Source organism: Xenopus tropicalis, chromosome 9, assembly GCF_000004195.4.
Source record: "Xenopus tropicalis strain Nigerian chromosome 9, UCB_Xtro_10.0, whole genome shotgun sequence".
Lineage (NCBI taxonomy): Eukaryota > Metazoa > Chordata > Amphibia > Anura > Pipidae > Xenopus > Xenopus tropicalis.
The window spans coordinates 5,408,138-5,425,628 of record NC_030685.2 but is presented as its reverse complement, the minus strand read 5'-3'; the positions used below and the strand labels follow the sequence as shown (position 1 = coordinate 5,425,628).

At 48.9% G+C, this 17,491-nt stretch overlaps 1 protein-coding gene across 1 annotated transcript; it reads right to left on the bottom strand.

Moving 5' to 3' along the window:
• Positions 1-235: 235 nt before the first annotated feature.
• On the bottom strand, positions 236-3,036 carry LOC116407569 (gap junction beta-3 protein-like). Its single transcript, XM_031893071.1, has 2 exons — positions 2,543-3,036; positions 236-1,704 (listed from the first exon to the last, which is right to left on the bottom strand). The coding sequence occupies exon 2, from the start codon at positions 1,700-1,702 to the stop codon at positions 974-976; it is 729 nt and encodes a 242-aa protein (XP_031748931.1). The 5' UTR covers positions 1,703-1,704; positions 2,543-3,036; the 3' UTR covers positions 236-973.
• Between the last annotated feature and the right edge of the window lie 14,455 nt (positions 3,037-17,491).

The following is a 17,491-nucleotide window of genomic DNA, read 5'->3' as shown; positions in this document are numbered from 1 at the left end:
CTAAGGGTATTGGGTAGGGAAGCTGTACTTGTGTATTGAGCCCCACACAGAGAAGGAGCAGGGTACCAAGCACACTAGGAATTGGTCTGTATGAAGCTTTGGGGCACAGGGAGAAGCACAGTGTCTGCTGCCATTTTTTATATATAGTATTTATCATTGGGGGGCAAGAATATACCTATAACATTTTGCCAGGATACATATTCCCTTGAAATAACGGTTCAGCAGGAGCAGCAAATCATGGGTTGCACATTTATTTCATATAAGTAAATGTTATTTAAGTTCTTTCAGTTACTTTATTTTATAAAAATAACAATAGTTGACCATAAAATAAATAAACAGTGGGGGTTATACCTGCCCCCAGTTACCTGGGGATAATGTCCATGTTTAGACTGGGCCGGCGGGACACTGGGAAAACACCTGGTGGGCTCAGCTAGTGTAGGCCCCAACGACCAAGGACTCCAGGAACTTTGGGTGCTCCTCCCCCACCACTGGGCCCCTCCGACCAAGGAGCACTTCTCACTCCAGGAACTTTGGGTGCTCCTCCCCCACCACTGGGCCCCTCTGACCGATGACTACTTCTCACTCCAGGAACTTTGGGTGCTCCTCCCCACCACTGGGCCTCTCCGACCAAGGAGCACTTCTGACTCCAGGAATTTTGGGTGCTCCTCCCCCACCACTGGGCCCCTCTGACCAATGACTACTTCTCACTCCAGGAACTTTGGTTGCTCCTCCCCCACCACTGGGCCCCTCCGACCAAGGAGCACTTCTCACTCCAGGAACTTTGGGTGCTCCTCCCCCACCACTGAGCCTCTCCAACCAAGGAGCACTTCTGACTCCAGGAATTTTGGGGCTCCTCCCCCACCACTGGGCCCCTCCGACCAAGGAGCACTTCTCACTCCAGGAATTTTGGGTGCTCCTCCCCCACCACTGGGCCCCAGGCACCCCAGTCCAACACTGCTAATGTCCTGCAAAGTCAGACGGCCACTTCCTGCTTCTCATTAGTCTTGGGGAGATAGTGGCACCCACTGTACATCCCAAACACTATGCTCACCAGGGCCACACAAATGGAGAGGAAGGCCAAGAGGTAAAGAGACATGCGCTTCTCTGCAGGGTATCTCACCAGGCAGTTATAGGGCCCAGGGCAGAACTCGGTGGAACAGACTATCTTTTCTCCAGAAACCATGGGCAAGTGCCACCAGAACAGGGCATAGAGAAAGGCCAGCTCCCCAACCAGCCTCAGCATGATGCAGCCTAAATAGAGAACCAGCAGGATCTTCTGTTGGTGGAAATCCAGAACCAGATCCTTGTGGGCATGTTCTGAAGCCCAAGTGCCGGTGAGGGTCTTCTCTTCGGACAACGGCTTCTTCTTCTTCATAGCGGCCTTGTGCAGGTTGTGGCGCAGTTGAGAGGTGAAGAGCTCCATCAGGAGCACAGAGGCCACAAAGAAGACGTAGCAAGTGTTCCACAGGGACACCACCGGCACGTTGAAATGTTCATTGAAGCAAGCCTTTCGGCAGAACTCAAAGGTCCCATTAATGAGACAATCAAAGTCCTGATCCAGGCGACCCCAAGGCCGCTCAGACACGTAGAGGGCAAGCAGTCGGACCACCGCAAAGCCATACCACATGGTTCTGCCGGCATAGTCTGTGGTGGCTTCTACCGCCGTGCGGAGAATGGGGATGAGGCCTGTGACCATAGCCATGGCTGCAAGTGGAAGGGAATGGGTTAGATTGAATAGACAGAACCTCTCGGTTAATTTTAAACATTACAAAGAGAGCGTCTCCCTAATTCCTAGGCGTGGGGTTATTTATTAAGATGACATAAGGTAGTGATTATTGGGTTGTGGGATGGGTTGGGCTGCTGAGAGATCTCTCCTCCCTTGCCTCTCTCATGCCCCGGCTGATGTCACATACATGTCTCTTGTTGGCCAGTGTTTGGGCAGAGGATTCAGAAACCCTATATCTAAGCACCAGCCCTTGCCTTGTGTGGCTTGGTTACTAGCGCAACACTGACGCAGGGTTGGGTAAACAGTGAGCCAATGAGTGCCCACCCCTTGTACTATGGCAGGTAGCAGTGACAGGGAACCCGAGCTGGGAGTCTCCGATCTGGTCTAGCGAGTTATTCCTCTCGAGGAAACCTCTGGCACAACCCTTTGTTATCGGGAGAGGGATTAGGGGTGAGTGCTTATTTGTGCCCTGGGTACCCCTGGAACTATAGCGGGGTGACTGTTACCCCAATGTTTCTATATATCTGTAACCTTGTTATGGGCTAAGGGGGCCCAGCCTGAAGGCCAGTTAGGGGGGGATTTGGGGTGAGTGCTTATTTGCTGTCTCTTTTAACAGAAGGAAAGCTATTGCTCTTAGTATTTTATGCAGTTCTTGCTATAATCCTTCATTTAAGGGTAAGTGTATTTATTTTATAGGAATATTATTTCATGGGACCACCTCCTGTTACCCATACACAGACTGATTCCCACTACTAGAACATATTTTATATTATCCTTCCCCGTAATGGTGTAAGAGATTTAAACCAGAAACATTACCTGGATGGAGAGAGGAGGGGGGCCCCTAGGCAGAATATCTTGTAGTGTTCCGGTGAGGATATGGCAGTGCTGCCTTGGGATAAGATTGTCAGCTCTTGGGTTAAGATCACAGCACGCTGCAGATCAGGCAGCTCAGACGTGAGGATTCAGCGGTTCTCCTTTCTCTGAATACAGAGGGAAATAACTGTAGCACCGAGAGTCACTTGTGCAATCTGTCCCCCCAGGCGTCCTGTAGGCTGCAGATCAGAGTATCCGAGGTATCTAAACAAGCGGGAATGCCAGCGCTCCTGTTTGTGATCTTGCCCAATGCCAATTGGATGCCCTCTGAAGGCTGGGATGCCACCAAGCTCACTACAGAGCAGATCAGTAGTGCAAGTCTATGTGGATCTCCGGATGAGGTGGCCACTCAATGAGTTCACTTGGGTAAATAAGGGAAGATTAAGTATCGGTTGGTGTCCAGGGCCAAACCCACATTTACTGACTTGGTTTTAAGGAGCGAAAATGTGGTTCTTCCAGTTCTGTGTGAAACTTTAACCTGTCCTACCCCAGGGTAGCCCAAGGGAATGGAAAGATATATTCTGCGCAGGGTCCCGCCCTTGTGGAAATATCCGTTAATCTCTGAGCTGCTCAATTGTAAGCTCTCCGCCGCAGAACCGAACAATAGGCATCTGTCTCTATCCACTACGTTAAATCACTTCCCTTTTGGTATAAATAAACCCAACTGGTCTATCTGCCTCTTTCTGTCTGTGTGTAGAAATACTCGGGAGGACCCAATATTCTGTGTAAAATTAGCCGTGTTATATAAGGAGGCAATAATTACATGTCTCACTCCCAAAACTGGACATGGATTTGGCACTATACTAATTATGCCATGTGTTACTGGGTATTATACATGGAATTGGCACTGTATTTATCCTGCTGTGGGTTCTGGGGTATTATACATGGAATTGGCACTGTATTTATCCCGCTGTGGGTTCTGGGGTATTATACATGGAATTGGCACTGTATTTATCCTGCTGTGGGTTCTGGGGTATTATACATGGAATTGGCACTGTATTTATCCTGCTGTGGGTTCTGGGGTATTATACACGGAATTGGCACTGTATTTATCCTGCTGTGGGTTCTGGGGTATTATACATGGAATTGGCACTGTATTTATCCCGCTGTGGGTTCTGGGGTATTATACATGGAATTTGCACTGTATTTATCCTGCCGTGGGTTCTGGGGTATTATACATGGAATTGGCACTGTATTTATCCTGCCGTGGGTTCTGGGGTATTATACATGGAATTGGCACTGTATTTATCCTGCTGTGGGTTCTGGGGTATTATACATGGAATTGGCACTGTATTTATCCTGCTGTGGGTTCTGGGGTATTATACATGGAATTGGCACTGTATTTATCCTGCTGTGGGTTCTGAGGTATTATACATGGAATTGGCACTGTATTTATCTGCCGTGGGTTCTGGGGTATTATACATGGAATTGGCACTGTATTTATCCTGCCGTGGGTTCTGGGGTATTATACATGGAATTGGCACTGTATTTATCCTGCCGTGGGTTCTGGGGTATTATACATGGAATTGGCACTGTATTTATCCTGCCGTGGGTTCTGGGGTATTATACATGGAATTGGCACTGTATTTATCTGCTGTGGGTTCTGGGGTATTATACATTGAATTGGCACTGTATTTATCTGCTGTGGGTTCTGGGGTATTATACATGGAATTGGCACTGTATTTATCCTGCTGTGGGTTCTGGGGTATTATACATGGAATTGGCACTGTATTTATCCTGCTGTGGGTTCTGGGGTATTATACATGGAATTGGCACTGTATATATCCCGCTGTGGGTTCTGGGGTATTATACATGGAATTGGCACTGTATTTATCCTGCTGTGGGTTCTGGGGTATTATACATGGAATTGGCACTGTATATATCCCGCTGTGGGTTCTGGGGTATTATACATGGAATTGGCACTGTATTTATCCCGCTGTGGGTTCTGGGGTATTATACATGGAATTGGCACTGTATTTATCTGCTGTGGGTTCTGGGGTATTATACATTGAATTGGCACTGTATTTATCTGCTGTGGGTTCTGGGGTATTATACATGGAATTGGCACTGTATTTATCCTGCTGTGGGTTCTGGGGTATTATACATGGAATTGGCACTGTATTTATCCTGCTGTGGGTTCTGGGGTATTATACATGGAATTGGCACTGTATATATCCCGCTGTGGGTTCTGGGGTATTATACATGGAATTGGCACTGTATTTATCTGCTGTGGGTTCTGGGGTATTATACATGGAATTGGCACTGTATTATCCTGCTGTGGGTTCTGGGGTATTATACATGGAATTGGCACTGTATTTATCCTGCTGTGGGTTCTGGGGTATTATACATGGAATTGGCACTGTATTTATCCTGCTGTGGGTTCTGGGGTATTATACATGGAATTGGCACTGTATTTATCCTGCTGTGGGTTCTGGGGTATTATACATGGAATTGGCACTGTATTTATCCCGCTGTGGGTTCTGGGGTATTATACATGGAATTGGCACTGTATTTATCCTGCTGTGGGTTCTGGGGTATTATACATGGAATTGGCACTGTATTATCCTGCTGTGGGTTCTGGGGTATTATACATGGAATTTGCACTGTATTTATCCTGCCTTGGGTTCTGGGGTATTATACATGGAATTGGCACTGTATTTATCTGCCGTGGGTTCTGGGGTATTATACATGGAATTGGCACTGAATTTATCCTGCCGTGGGTTCTGGGGTATTATACATGGAATTGGCACTGTATTTATCCTGCCGTGGGTTCTGGGGTATTATACATGGAATTGGCACTGTATTTATCCCGCTGTGGGTTCTGGGGTATTATACATGGAATTGGCACTGTATTTATCCTGCTGTGGGTTCTGGGGTATTATACATGGAATTGGCACTGTATTTATCCTGCTGTGGGTTCTGGGGTATTATACATGGAATTGGCACTGTATTTATCCTGCTGTGGGTTGGGGTATTATACATGGAATTGGCACTGTATTTATCTGCTGTGGGTTCTGGGGTATTATACATGGAATTGGCACTGTATTTATCCTGCCGTGTTTTAGGGGTATTATACATGGATCTTATGACTGACTTTCTTTTTTTGCTTTTTAGGGTTGGGCCCTAATATATAGGATATATATATGCATTGTATGGGACAGTGATGTCCTATATGAAATGATGCTCTAGGGAAAAGAATGGTCTCTGCTGCTACTCACAGACACAACAGGGACAAAGAGACTCACTTGCAGAGAAGAGTGCAAGCCTGTCTCACTGTATTTGGGTGTCATCTATCAGTCTTGCACTGGTAAGGCCATTTTGTCAGGCCCCCAAGGCTCACAATACACTTACCCTTTACTACAGTGATTCATTCTGCTACACAACAATATAAAAACCTGACCCTTTCTCCCTTGGTGCAATGCAAAGAGGAACAAGGGCCACGTGAAATATTCCTTTCATTTGCTTGAGAGCACGCCAAAATGTAGAAATGGCAATGTATGAAGGAAATTAGCAGTACTGAGAATCTTCTATATTTTCCCCCATGGGGGAAAAAGCTCTTCTTGTCAATGAAGAACAAGGCTGTTATGGGAAGGGAACTGAGAGTGGAACTAGTTCTCATTTTGGAGCAGAACTGTTGGGTGTAGAACAGGTGTTTTTGTGGCCACCTATAAAAATATAGCCCCCGGCCTTTGAAACTGTGCCATGTTATATATATTATATAGGGGTCTCACATGGTTGGGCAGCTGCTACCCACGTTAGAGGGAGGCACAGAGCCCTAACACTAAATACAAAATATGTTCCTAAATGTATTCTGGGTAAAGTGGCGCCTTGTCATGCATGGAGCACATTGGAACTTTTAGAATTTAAAGCTCGCAGAAGAAAAGAAAAAGAAAAAAATTGCTTATAACTAAACCTTACCCTAGGGGTAAGAAGGGCACTTAGTGTAACTGCTAAGGAGATCCAACTGTTACATAGAGATCTGTCTAACACTAAAGGTGCCCATACACTTTAAGTGAGCGGATCTTGTCCCGATATCCCCACCTACGGGTGGACGATATCGGGCGAATTTAGGCTAATTCAGTTGCTTGGCCCTGGGGCCAAACGATTGAATTATAACGGCGGTATTCCGGATCCGACTAGTGTAAATGTTTTAACCTGCCCGATTGATATCTGGCCAATTTCAGGCCAGATATCGGTCGGGCAGGCCCGTCGGTAGTGCCCCTACAAGGGCCAATAAGCTGCCGAATCAGTTGAAGGGACCCATATCGGCAGCTACAATCGGCCCGTGTATGGTCCCCATACACGGGCTGATTCTAGCTGCCAATATGGGTCCCTTAGACGGATTCGGCAGCTTATTGGCCCGTGTATGGGCACTACCGACGGGCCTGCCCGACCGATATCTGGCCTGAAATTGGGCAGATATCGATCGGGCAGGTTAGAAAATCTAGTCGGATAGGGGACCACATCGGCTCGGACCGACTTTTGCTATGCCCGTTGTTATAATAATGTTATCCTGGATTTTCCCGATATCGCCCACCCATAGGTGGGGATATCGGGAGAAGATCCACTCACTTGGCGACATCGCCAAACAAACGGATCTGCCCGTGTATACCTTAAGTCTTCATTGAATAATGTAAATATCAAAGGGAAAATTAGTAAACTCTGCACTGAAAAAATTACCAGGGACAGCAACAGGGAGGGTGTGGAATCCCTTTGGGTAGATATTTCAGCAGGACTAAAGGCTACAAATAAATTATTATACAACACAGTGAGGAGGATGAGGCCTAGCTACTATTACACATGGGGGAGACCTCACAACTGGGTCACATTGTTATTATGGGGGACTTTAATTATCCCGACATTGACTGGAGTAATGGGGTGGCCAATTCAGAAAAAGCTAGTAGGTTTGTACATAGATTAAATGGCAACTTTTTTTTTCAAGCTGTTAAAGAACCTTCTAGGAACGATTCTCTTTAGGACCTGGTGATATCTAATAAAGATATACATACAATAATGCTGAACTCATCTCTAGCATTAGTAAAGAAAATGAAGCAAGAAGGGGTAACCCTTAGTATCAAATGGAGGTCAATTAGTTGATGAGAGCAGGGAAAAAGCAGAAATTCTAAACTGTTATTTTTATGTGTTTACACAAGTGCGGAAAGGCTTTGCTCTTTGGTAAAAATAACATAAAGGTGAGTTATACACTAAATGGAAGGGAATTGTGGGTATACTTAAAGGTAGGGATGTAGCGAACCTCAAAAAAAAAAACCTAGAAAAGCCATTTCTGGCCAGAAAACTGATTTTAAAGTTGTTTAAAGGGTGCCACGACCTGGACAGTGGCATGCAGGAGGGGGATCAAGGGCAAAAATTTCTCTGAAAAATACGTTGTTGACACAGCGTTGCGTAAAACCGCAAAGGCAGCTGGCAGACCTAGCGGAAATACGCAGCGTTTTTTGCTATTTCGCACTATTAGCACCATGGAAACGGGATTTGCTTACACCAGTACTAGGCTGAAAAACACTATGTGTGGCTTGTGCGGCATTTTTAGGCCGAGAAAAAACGCAGCGGAAAAAAAAACGCCTCTGCTCTCACATTCCGGTAGAGAAATATGACAAGGTGGGGCCTTTTCTCCTAGGAACATGGGGGCAGAGTGACAGAACATGCAAGAAATTCTGGTTCTCCAAAGGAACCAGCAGCCACTGCTTTTTTAGAATAAAATTCTAAAAACAACAAAATATCAGCCCTTTTGAAAAACCGGAATGAGGAGACCAGAACTTGTGTAATGGCAGGAGGACCCCAGGCTTGTCATTGGCTCCCTACTTTGCAATAAATAACCACAAAATCTTCTGGTTTTTCCCTATGGTACTGTCTAAGAGATATATTAAGGGGTACATTTATAATTATTACTTACTTAGGCTGCCTAGCCATGGCCTTCCTAGTCAGCTCTCATAGCCTTCCTATTGTGTTATAATCTCACCATAAGGAGCCAGCAGGGGGCGCAGCCTAGCAACCTTGAGGCAGTGTTGGCTAACTTAGGGCAAGCCCATAAAGGAGTAGGGACAACCTGTTAGAATTTCTCATACCCTGTACACAGAGAAATCATAACTATAGCAGGAAAATATCAATGCATTCGTCGGCTTGAAACCCATGGGGATGAATATGGCGGATTCTGGGCAAAAAATGCCCACCAATTCAGGTGCAGGTTGTGTGTGGGTCACCATTGCGCGGCTGGGCCCTTAATCACTTGCCTTTCATTGGTCGGATAAAGGTACACATTATTGCAGCTTAGGCAATTGCCCAGACATAGCACAACTCTATAGAAACAGCCTGCATATGTATTCCTCTGTACTGAACCCAATTCAGCAGGAACAGCCCCCTTTCTGTGTTTGTTCATAGAGAAACCATGACATTATAGGGAAATGAGAACTACACTAGTTCCTATTATGGGTTGAACTGTTGGGTTACAGCCGACACGCCATGCAGTTATCTCTCTCTGAACCCCTCAACCTGTAATAGTGCCCTGCATGATGTATTTGGGGGGTTGCTTGCTATAATAGCACCGAGGCATTACCTGCCTAATGGTCTGGGGTAAGTATACCAATATTTGTTACCCTTTTGAATGATGAGTGATGTTGGCATGCCTGTAGCGCTTGGGTTTCTGGGTGTTGTTGGGTTCTGTGGGTGTCTCGGCTCATTCCAAATAGGATGTGAGTCAGGAGGCGTGACGCCGTTATGTAAGGATCTGGTTCTGCCAGGGCTTATTGACTGAGCTCTTTTCAGGATTAATTGGCAAGTTGGTCTAAATATTGACTTACTGTACTATAGATGGGGCATTTGGTCTGGGCAGTAGAGATGTAGTGAACTGTTCGCCGGCGAACTAATTCGCGCGAACATCGGGTGTTCGCAAGTCCGCAAATTCGCGAACTTTTCGTGATGTTCGCAATTTGGGTTCGCCGGCACCGAAAAAATCGCAAAACTTACGATAACGTTACGAATGCTCCGAAAAAGTCGCAAAACTTACGATAACGTTACGAATGCTCCGAAAAAGTCGCAAAACTTACGATAACGTTACGAAAGCTCCGAAAAAGTCGCAAAACTTACGATAACGTTACGAATGCTCCGAAAAAGTCGCAAAACTTACGATAACGTTACGAATGCTCCGAAAAAGTCGCAAAACTTACGATAACGGTACGACTGCTCCGAAAAAGTCGCAAAACTTACGATAACGTTACGAATGCTCCGAAAAAGTCGCAAAACTTACGATAACGTTACGAAAGCTCCGAAAAAGTCGCAAAACTTACGATAACGTTACGAATGCTCCGAAAAAGTCGCAAAACTTACGATAACGTTACGAATGCTCCGAAAAAGTCGCAAAACTTACGATAACGGTACGACTGCTCCGAAAAAGTCGCAAAACTTACGATAACGTTACGAATGCTCCGAAAAAGTCGCAAAACTTACGATAACGTTACGAATGCTCCGAAAAAGTCGCAAAACTTGCGATAACTTTACGAAAGCGCCGGAAATTACGAAAAAGTCGCAAAATTACCGATCATTTCGAAAAACAGCGTGGGTCAATTTTTCAGAGAAGTTTTTGCCCTTGATCCCCCTCCTGCATGCCACTGCCCAGGTCGTGGCACCCTTTAAACAACTTTAAAATCAGTTTTCTGGCCAGAAATGGCTTTTCTAGGTTTTAAAGTTCGCCTTCCCATTGAAGTCTATGGGGTTCGCAAAGTTCGCGAATATTCGCAATTTTCGGCGGAAGTTCGCGAACAGGTTCGCGAACTTTTTTTTTGAGGTTCGCTACATCCCTACTGGGCAGTGGGAGTTATAGCACCCAAGTGCCCCACAGAGTGCAAGTTCCCCGGGGAGAAAGCTCAGGCAGAGCAGTAGTACTAACTTATAACACATAAGAACAGAGCAGCACCAGCGCCCTCTGCGGATAATATGTGGGACATGCACCCTGACTGGCACTTATTTAGAGCCCTGGAGGCTGTATACACTATATTTGGGGCACAGCAGCTTGTGCAGGTCATTCTAATTCTTTTTATTATGTATTACTAACTGGCTTTCAGCCTCCAGCCCTGTGGCTGCAGCAATGGCCCCAGCAGACTTCAGGCAAAGAAAAATAGTGTTAAAGGAAAACTGTAATGGGAAAACATGTTTGTTACAAACCCATCAGTTAATAGAGCTTCTCCAGCAGAATCCTGCATTGTAATCTGTTTTTCCCATGGGGCTAGCCATATTCTTCATTTCCCAGGGTGCCACAGCCATGTGACCTGTGCTCTGATAAACTTCACTCACACTTTACTGCTGCGCTGCAAGTTGGAGTGATATCCCCCCCTCACCCCCAGCAGCCGATCAGCAGAACAATGGGAAGGGAGCAAGATAGCAGCTCCCAGTAGGTATCAGAATAGCACTCAATAGTGAGAAATCCAAGTCTGGCTTGGGACTCCTCCAGTTACATGGGAGTAGGAGAAACAATAGGTTAGCTGAAAGCAGTTCTAATGTGTAGCGCTGGCTGAAAGCTCAGACTCAGGCACACTTTACTGCTGCGCTGCAAGTTGGAGTGATATCCCCCCCTCCTCACCTCCAGCAGCCAATCAGCAGAACAATGGGAAGGGAGCAAGATAGCAGCTCCCAGTAGGTATCAGAATAGCACGGGTGGGGCTGTTTGTGCCTCTGGGTACTGGGAATGCCAGGGGGGCTGTAAGGTGCCACAGACAGTCCCTATTTATTGGGCTGGGGGGGGCTGTTTGTGCCTCTGGGTACTGGGAATGCCAGGGGGGCTGTAAGGTGCCACAGACAGTCACTATTTATTGGGCTGGGGGGGCTGTTTGTGCCTCTGGGTACTGGGAATGCCAGGGGGGCTGTAAGATGCTACAGACAGTCACTATTTATTGGGCTGGGGGGGCTGTTTGTGCCTCTGGGTACTGGGAATGCCAGGGGGGCTGTAAGGTGCCACAGACAGTCACTATTTATTGGGCTGGGGGGGCTGTTTGTGCCTCTGGGTACTGGGAATGCCAGGGGGGCTGTAAGGTGCCACAGACAGTCACTATTTATTGGGCTGGGGGGGCTGTTTGTGCCTCTGGGTACTGGGAATGCCAGGGGGAGCTGTAAGGTGCCACAGACAGTCACTATTTATTGGGCTGGGGGGGCTGTTTGTGCCTCTGGGTACTGGGAATGCCAGGGGGGCTGTAAGGTGCCACAGACAGTCACTATTTATTGGGCTGGGGGGGCTGTTTGTGCCTCTGGGTACTGGGAATGCCAGGGGGACTGTAAGGTGCCACAGACAGTCAGTATTTATTGGGCTGGGGGGGGGCTGTTTGTGCCTCTGGGTACTGGGAATGCCAGGGGGGGCTGTAAGGTGTCACAGACAGTCAGTATTTATTGGGCTGGGGGGGGCTGTTTGTGCCTCTGGGTACTGGGAATGCCAGGGGGGCTGTAAGGTGCCACAGACAGTCACTATTTATTGGGCTGGGGGGGCTGTTTGTGCCTCTGGGTACTGGGAATGCCAGGGGGGCTGTAAGGTGCCACAGACAGTCAGTATTTATTGGGCTGGGGGGGCTGTTTGTGCCTCTGGGTACTGGGAATGCCAGGGGGGCTGTAAGGTGCCACAGACAGTCACTATTTATTGGGCTGGGGGGGCTGTTTGTGCCTCTGGGTACTGGGAATGCCAGGGGGGCTGTAAGGTGCTACAGACAGTCACTATTTATTGTGCTGGGGGGGGCTGTTTGTGCCTCTGGGTACTGGGAATGCCAGGGGGGCTGTAAGGTGCCACAGACAGTCACTATTTATTGGGCTGGGGGGGCTGTTTGTGCCTCTGGGTACTGGGAATGCCAGGGGGGCTGTAAGGTGCCACAGACAGTCACTATTTATTGGGCTGGGGGGGCTGTTTGTGCCTCTGGGTACTGGGAATGCCAGGGGGGCTGTAAGGTGCCACAGACAGTCACTATTTATTGGGCTGGGGGGCTGTTTGTGCCTCTGGGTACTGGGAATGCCAGGGGGGCTGTAAGGTGCCACAGACAGTCACTATTTATTGGGCTGGGGGGGCTGTTTGTGCCTCTGGGTACTGGGAATGCCAGAGGGGCTGCTGTAAGGTGCCACAGACAGTCACTATTTATTGGGCTGGGGGGGGGGCTGTTTGTGCCTCTGGGTACTGGGAATGCCAGGGGGGGCTGTAAGGTGCCACAGACAGTCACTATTTATTGGGCTGGGGGCTGTTTGTGCCTCTGGGTACTGGGAATGCCAGGGGGGCTGTAAGGTGCCACAGACAGTCACTATTTATTGGGCTGGGGGGGCTGTTTGTGCCTCTGGGTACTGGGAATGCCAGAGGGGCTGCTGTAAGGTGCCACAGACAGTCACTATTTATTGGGCTGGGGGGGGGGGCTGTTTGTGCCTCTGGGTACTGGGAATGCCAGGGGGGGCTGTAAGGTGCCACAGACAGTCACTATTTATTGGGCTGGGGGGCTGTTTGTGCCTCTGGGTGCTGGGAATGCCAGGGGGGCTGTAAGGTGCCACAGACAGTCACTATTTATTGGGCTGGGGGGGAGGCTGTTTGTGCCTCTGGGTACTGGGAATGCCAGGGGGGCTGTAAGGTGCCACAGACAGTCACTATTTATTGGGCTGGGGGGGGGGGCTGTTTGTGCCTCTGGGTACTGGGAATGCCAGGGGGGCTGTAAGGTGCCACAGACAGTCACTATTTATTGGGCTGGGGGGGCTGTTTGTGCCTCTGGGTACTGGGAATGCCAGAGGGGCTGCTGTAAGGTGCCACAGACAGTCACTATTTATTGGGCTGGGGGGGGGGCTGTTTGTGCCTCTGGGTACTGGGAATGCCAGGGGGGCTGTAAGGTGCCACAGACAGTCACTATTTATTGGGCTGGGGGCTGTTTGTGCCTCTGGGTGCTGGGAATGCCAGGGGGGCTGTAAGGGGCCACAGACAGTCACTATTTATTGGGCTGGGGGGGCTGTTTGTGCCTCTGGGTACTGGGAATGCCAGAGGGGCTGCTGTAAGGTGCCACAGACAGTCACTATTTATTGGGCTGGGGGGGGGGCTGTTTGTTCTCTGGGTACTGGGAATGCCAGGGGGGGCTGTAAGGTGCCACAGACAGTCACTATTTATTGGGCTGGGGGGGGGGCTGTTTGTGCCTCTGGGTACTGGGAATGCCAGGGGGGCTGTAAGGTGCCACAGACAGTCACTATATATTGGGCTGGGGGGGCTGTTTGTGCCTCTGGGTACTGGGAATGCCAGGGGGGCTGTAAGGTGCCACAGACAGTCACTATTTATTGGGCTGGGGGGGCTGTTTGTGCCTCTGGGTACTGGGAATGCCAGGGGGCTGTAAGGTGCTACAGACAGTCACTATTTATTGGGCTGGGGGGGGCTGTTTGTGCCTCTGGGTACTGGGAATGCCAGGGGGGCTGTAAGGTGCCACAGACACTCACTATTTATTGGGCTGGGGGGCTGTTTGTGCCTCTGGGTACTGGGAATGCCAGGGGGGGGGCTGTAAGGTGCCACAGACAGTCACTATTTATTGGGCTGGGGGGCTGTTTGTGCCTCTGGGTACCGGGAATGCCAGGGGGCTGTAAGGTGCCACAGACAGTCACTATTTATTGGGCTGGGGGGCTGTTTGTGCCTCTGGGTACTGGGAATGCCAGGGGGGCTGTAAGGTGCCACAGACAGTCACTATATATTGGGCTGGGGGGGCTGTTTGTGCCTCTGGGTACTGGGAATGCCAGGGGGGCTGTAAGGTACCACAGACAGTCACTATTTATTGGGCTGGGGGGGGCTGTTTGTGCCTCTGGGTACTGGGAATGCCAGGGGGGCTGTAAGGTGCCACAGACAGTTACTATTTATTGGGCTGGGGGGGCTGTTTGTGCCTCTGGGTACTGGGAATGCCAGGGGGGCTGTAAGGTGCCACAGACAGTCACTATTTATTGGGCTGGGGGGCTGTTTGTGCCTCTGGGTACTGGGAATGCCAGGGGGGGGCTGTAAGGTGCCACAGACAGTCACTATTTATTGGGCTGGGGGGGCTGTTTGTGCCTCTGGGTACTGGGAATGCCAGGGGGGCTGTAAGGTGCCACAGACAGTCACTATTTATTGGGCTGGGGGGCTGTTTGTGCCTCTGGGTACTGGGAATGCCAGGGGGGCTGTAAGGTGCCACAGACAGTCACTATTTATTGGGCTGGGGGGCTGTTTGTGCCTCTGGGTACTGGGAATGCCAGGGGGGCTGTAAGGGGCCACAGACAGTCACTATTTATTGGGCTGGGGGGCTGTTTGTGCCTCTGGGTACTGGGAATGCCAGGGGGGCTGTAAGGTGCCACAGACAGTCACTATTTATTGGGCGGGGGGGGGGGCTGTTTGTGCCTCTGGGTACTGGGAATGCCAGGGGGGCTGTAAGGTGCCACAGACAGTCAGTATTTATTGGGCTGGGGGGGTCTGTTTGTGCCTCTGGGTACTGGGAATGCCAGGGGGGCTGTAAGGTGCCACAGACAGTCACTATTTATTGGGCTGGGGGGGCTGTTTGTGCCTCTGGGTACTGGGAATGCCAGGGGGGCTGTAAGGTGCCACAGACAGTCAGTATTTATTGGGCTGGGGGGGCTGTTTGTGCCTCTGGGTACTGGGAATGCCAGGGGGGCTGTAAGGTGCCACAGACAGTCACTATTTATTGGGCTGGGGGGGCTGTTTGTGCCTCTGGGTACTGGGAATGCCAGGGGGGCTGTAAGGTGCCACAGACAGTCACTATTTATTGGGCTGGGGGGGTTGTTTGTGCCTCTGGGTACTGGGAATGCCAGGGGGGCTGTAAGGTGCCACAGACAGTCACTATTTATTGGGCTGGGGGGGGGCTGTTTGTGCCTCTGGGTACTGGGAATGCCAGGGGGGGGCTGTAAGGTGCCACAGACAGTCACTATTTATTGGGCTGGGGGGCTGTTTGTGCCTCTGGGTACTGGGAATGCCAGGGGGCTGTAAGGTGCCACAGACAGTCACTATTTATTGGGCTGGGGGGCTGTTTGTGCCTGTGGGTACTGGGAATGCCAGGGGGGCTGTAAGGTGCCACAGACAGTCACTATTTATTGGGCTGGGGGGGCTGTTTGTGCCTCTGGGTACTGGGAATGCCTATTTTGAATCCAAGTTCAGGCCTGTACAGTACAGTGCAAGTACTTTATAAACAATTGACATAGTGCCCCCTAGTGGAAGCTTAACTTACATACGTTCCTTAAAGTCTATGGACAGTTGGGCAGAGCTCAAAAAAATGGGCACAGCATTAACCCTTGTAAAACGTATGTAACCCTTTCTTGTGCTTAGTTCAGAAGACTGAGTTCCCTTTGCATACAGCGCAATGCCGCCCCCTAGTGGACACGGAGGAGCAGCCCTCAGGGGGTTCCACTTGGAAATAATCACACACAGTTTTGCTGCAAAGATAAACTTTATATAACAAGTTGAAAATGCAATAACTTTAAAATGAAAATAGTAATAAGTCCTGCTTTTGGGAAATACCCTTTCCCAGTTCAGTCTCAGGCAATGTCCCTTCCCCCAGAGCTCTTGCTCCAAAGGCTGACACTCTCTTTCTCCCAGAAGGGCACTGGGGCTTCCCGGCCAATCAGGTTTCTCTCCCGTCTGTAACCGGGCTGGATGATGTCACAGACAGAAAAACAAGGGAAAGAGATCCCCGACACTTGTATTTAGTTAGTGAAAGGGGGGCATTTATAGAGACGCACAGGTATTTGCCCCAATAAGCTACAAGCAGAGGGGAAAAGCTTTGTTATTTATTGCTTGAGCTTCCTGGCAGTTACAGTAGAGGAAGGAAAAGATGAGAAATAGACATTGGCACATCAGTAGGATACTGGTAGCTGTAAGTCTCCTTCCCCCCAATGAGCTCACTTCCCTCTGTGCCAAACTGCTCTACGTGAATGGGGAAATTGTACAGATCTGTGTAATGGCTCACTGCTTCCAAATGGGATTTATAAAGCACTACAAGGATACGCAGCAATGTACAGTCTTACAATATATACAAGTCAATCAAATGGCATAACTGCCTGTTGGTTCTGCCTCCTCTGCCTGCCCTATTGACCATTGGTCAGTGGCAATTATACTCATTAGTGCTAATATCTGGTTACTATGGGTTACTGGGCTGATGCAAATAAGCAAAAGAGCTCTGGGTTCAGTTCCTGGGTGTGTGGCCATGGATAGGCTAGAGCAGTGATCCCCAACCAGTGGCTCGTGAGCAACATATTGCTCCCCAACCCCTTGGATGTTGCTCCCAGTGGCCTCAAAGCAGGTACTTATTTTTGAATTTTTGGTAAGGAGACAAGTTTTGGTGCCATAAAAACCCAGTATAATGCCAAACAGACCCTTCTATAGGCTTCCAGTCCACATAGGGGCTATTAAGTAGCCAATTATAGCTCTTATTGTCACCCCAGGAACCTTTTTAATGCTTGTGTTGCTCTCCAACACTTTTGCCATTTGAATGTGGCTCACGGGTATAAAAGGTTGGGGATCCCTGGGCTAGAGATACAAAGGGCACCCTTCCCGGCAGCGCTATAACTGGGTGCCCACCCATAGCCTTTAAACTGAATAAATAATGTATCAGTGAAAAAGACTGAGGGGCTTACACTCTAATCTTACCACTGTGTCACACCACACGCACTGTACTATCTATAGATCCTGTATAAGTAATGTAGTATAATTATAATAGTATTAATATAACGGTACCGAGTATCTATATGCTGATACTGATCTCCCCACTCTGTATAATGGGACCATGTCTATCCCCTATAATCATCTCCCCGCTCTGTATAGTGGGACTGAGTATCTATACCCTGATAATGATCTCCCCGCTCTGTATAATGGGACTGAGTATCTATAGGCCGATAATGATCTCCCCACTCTGTATA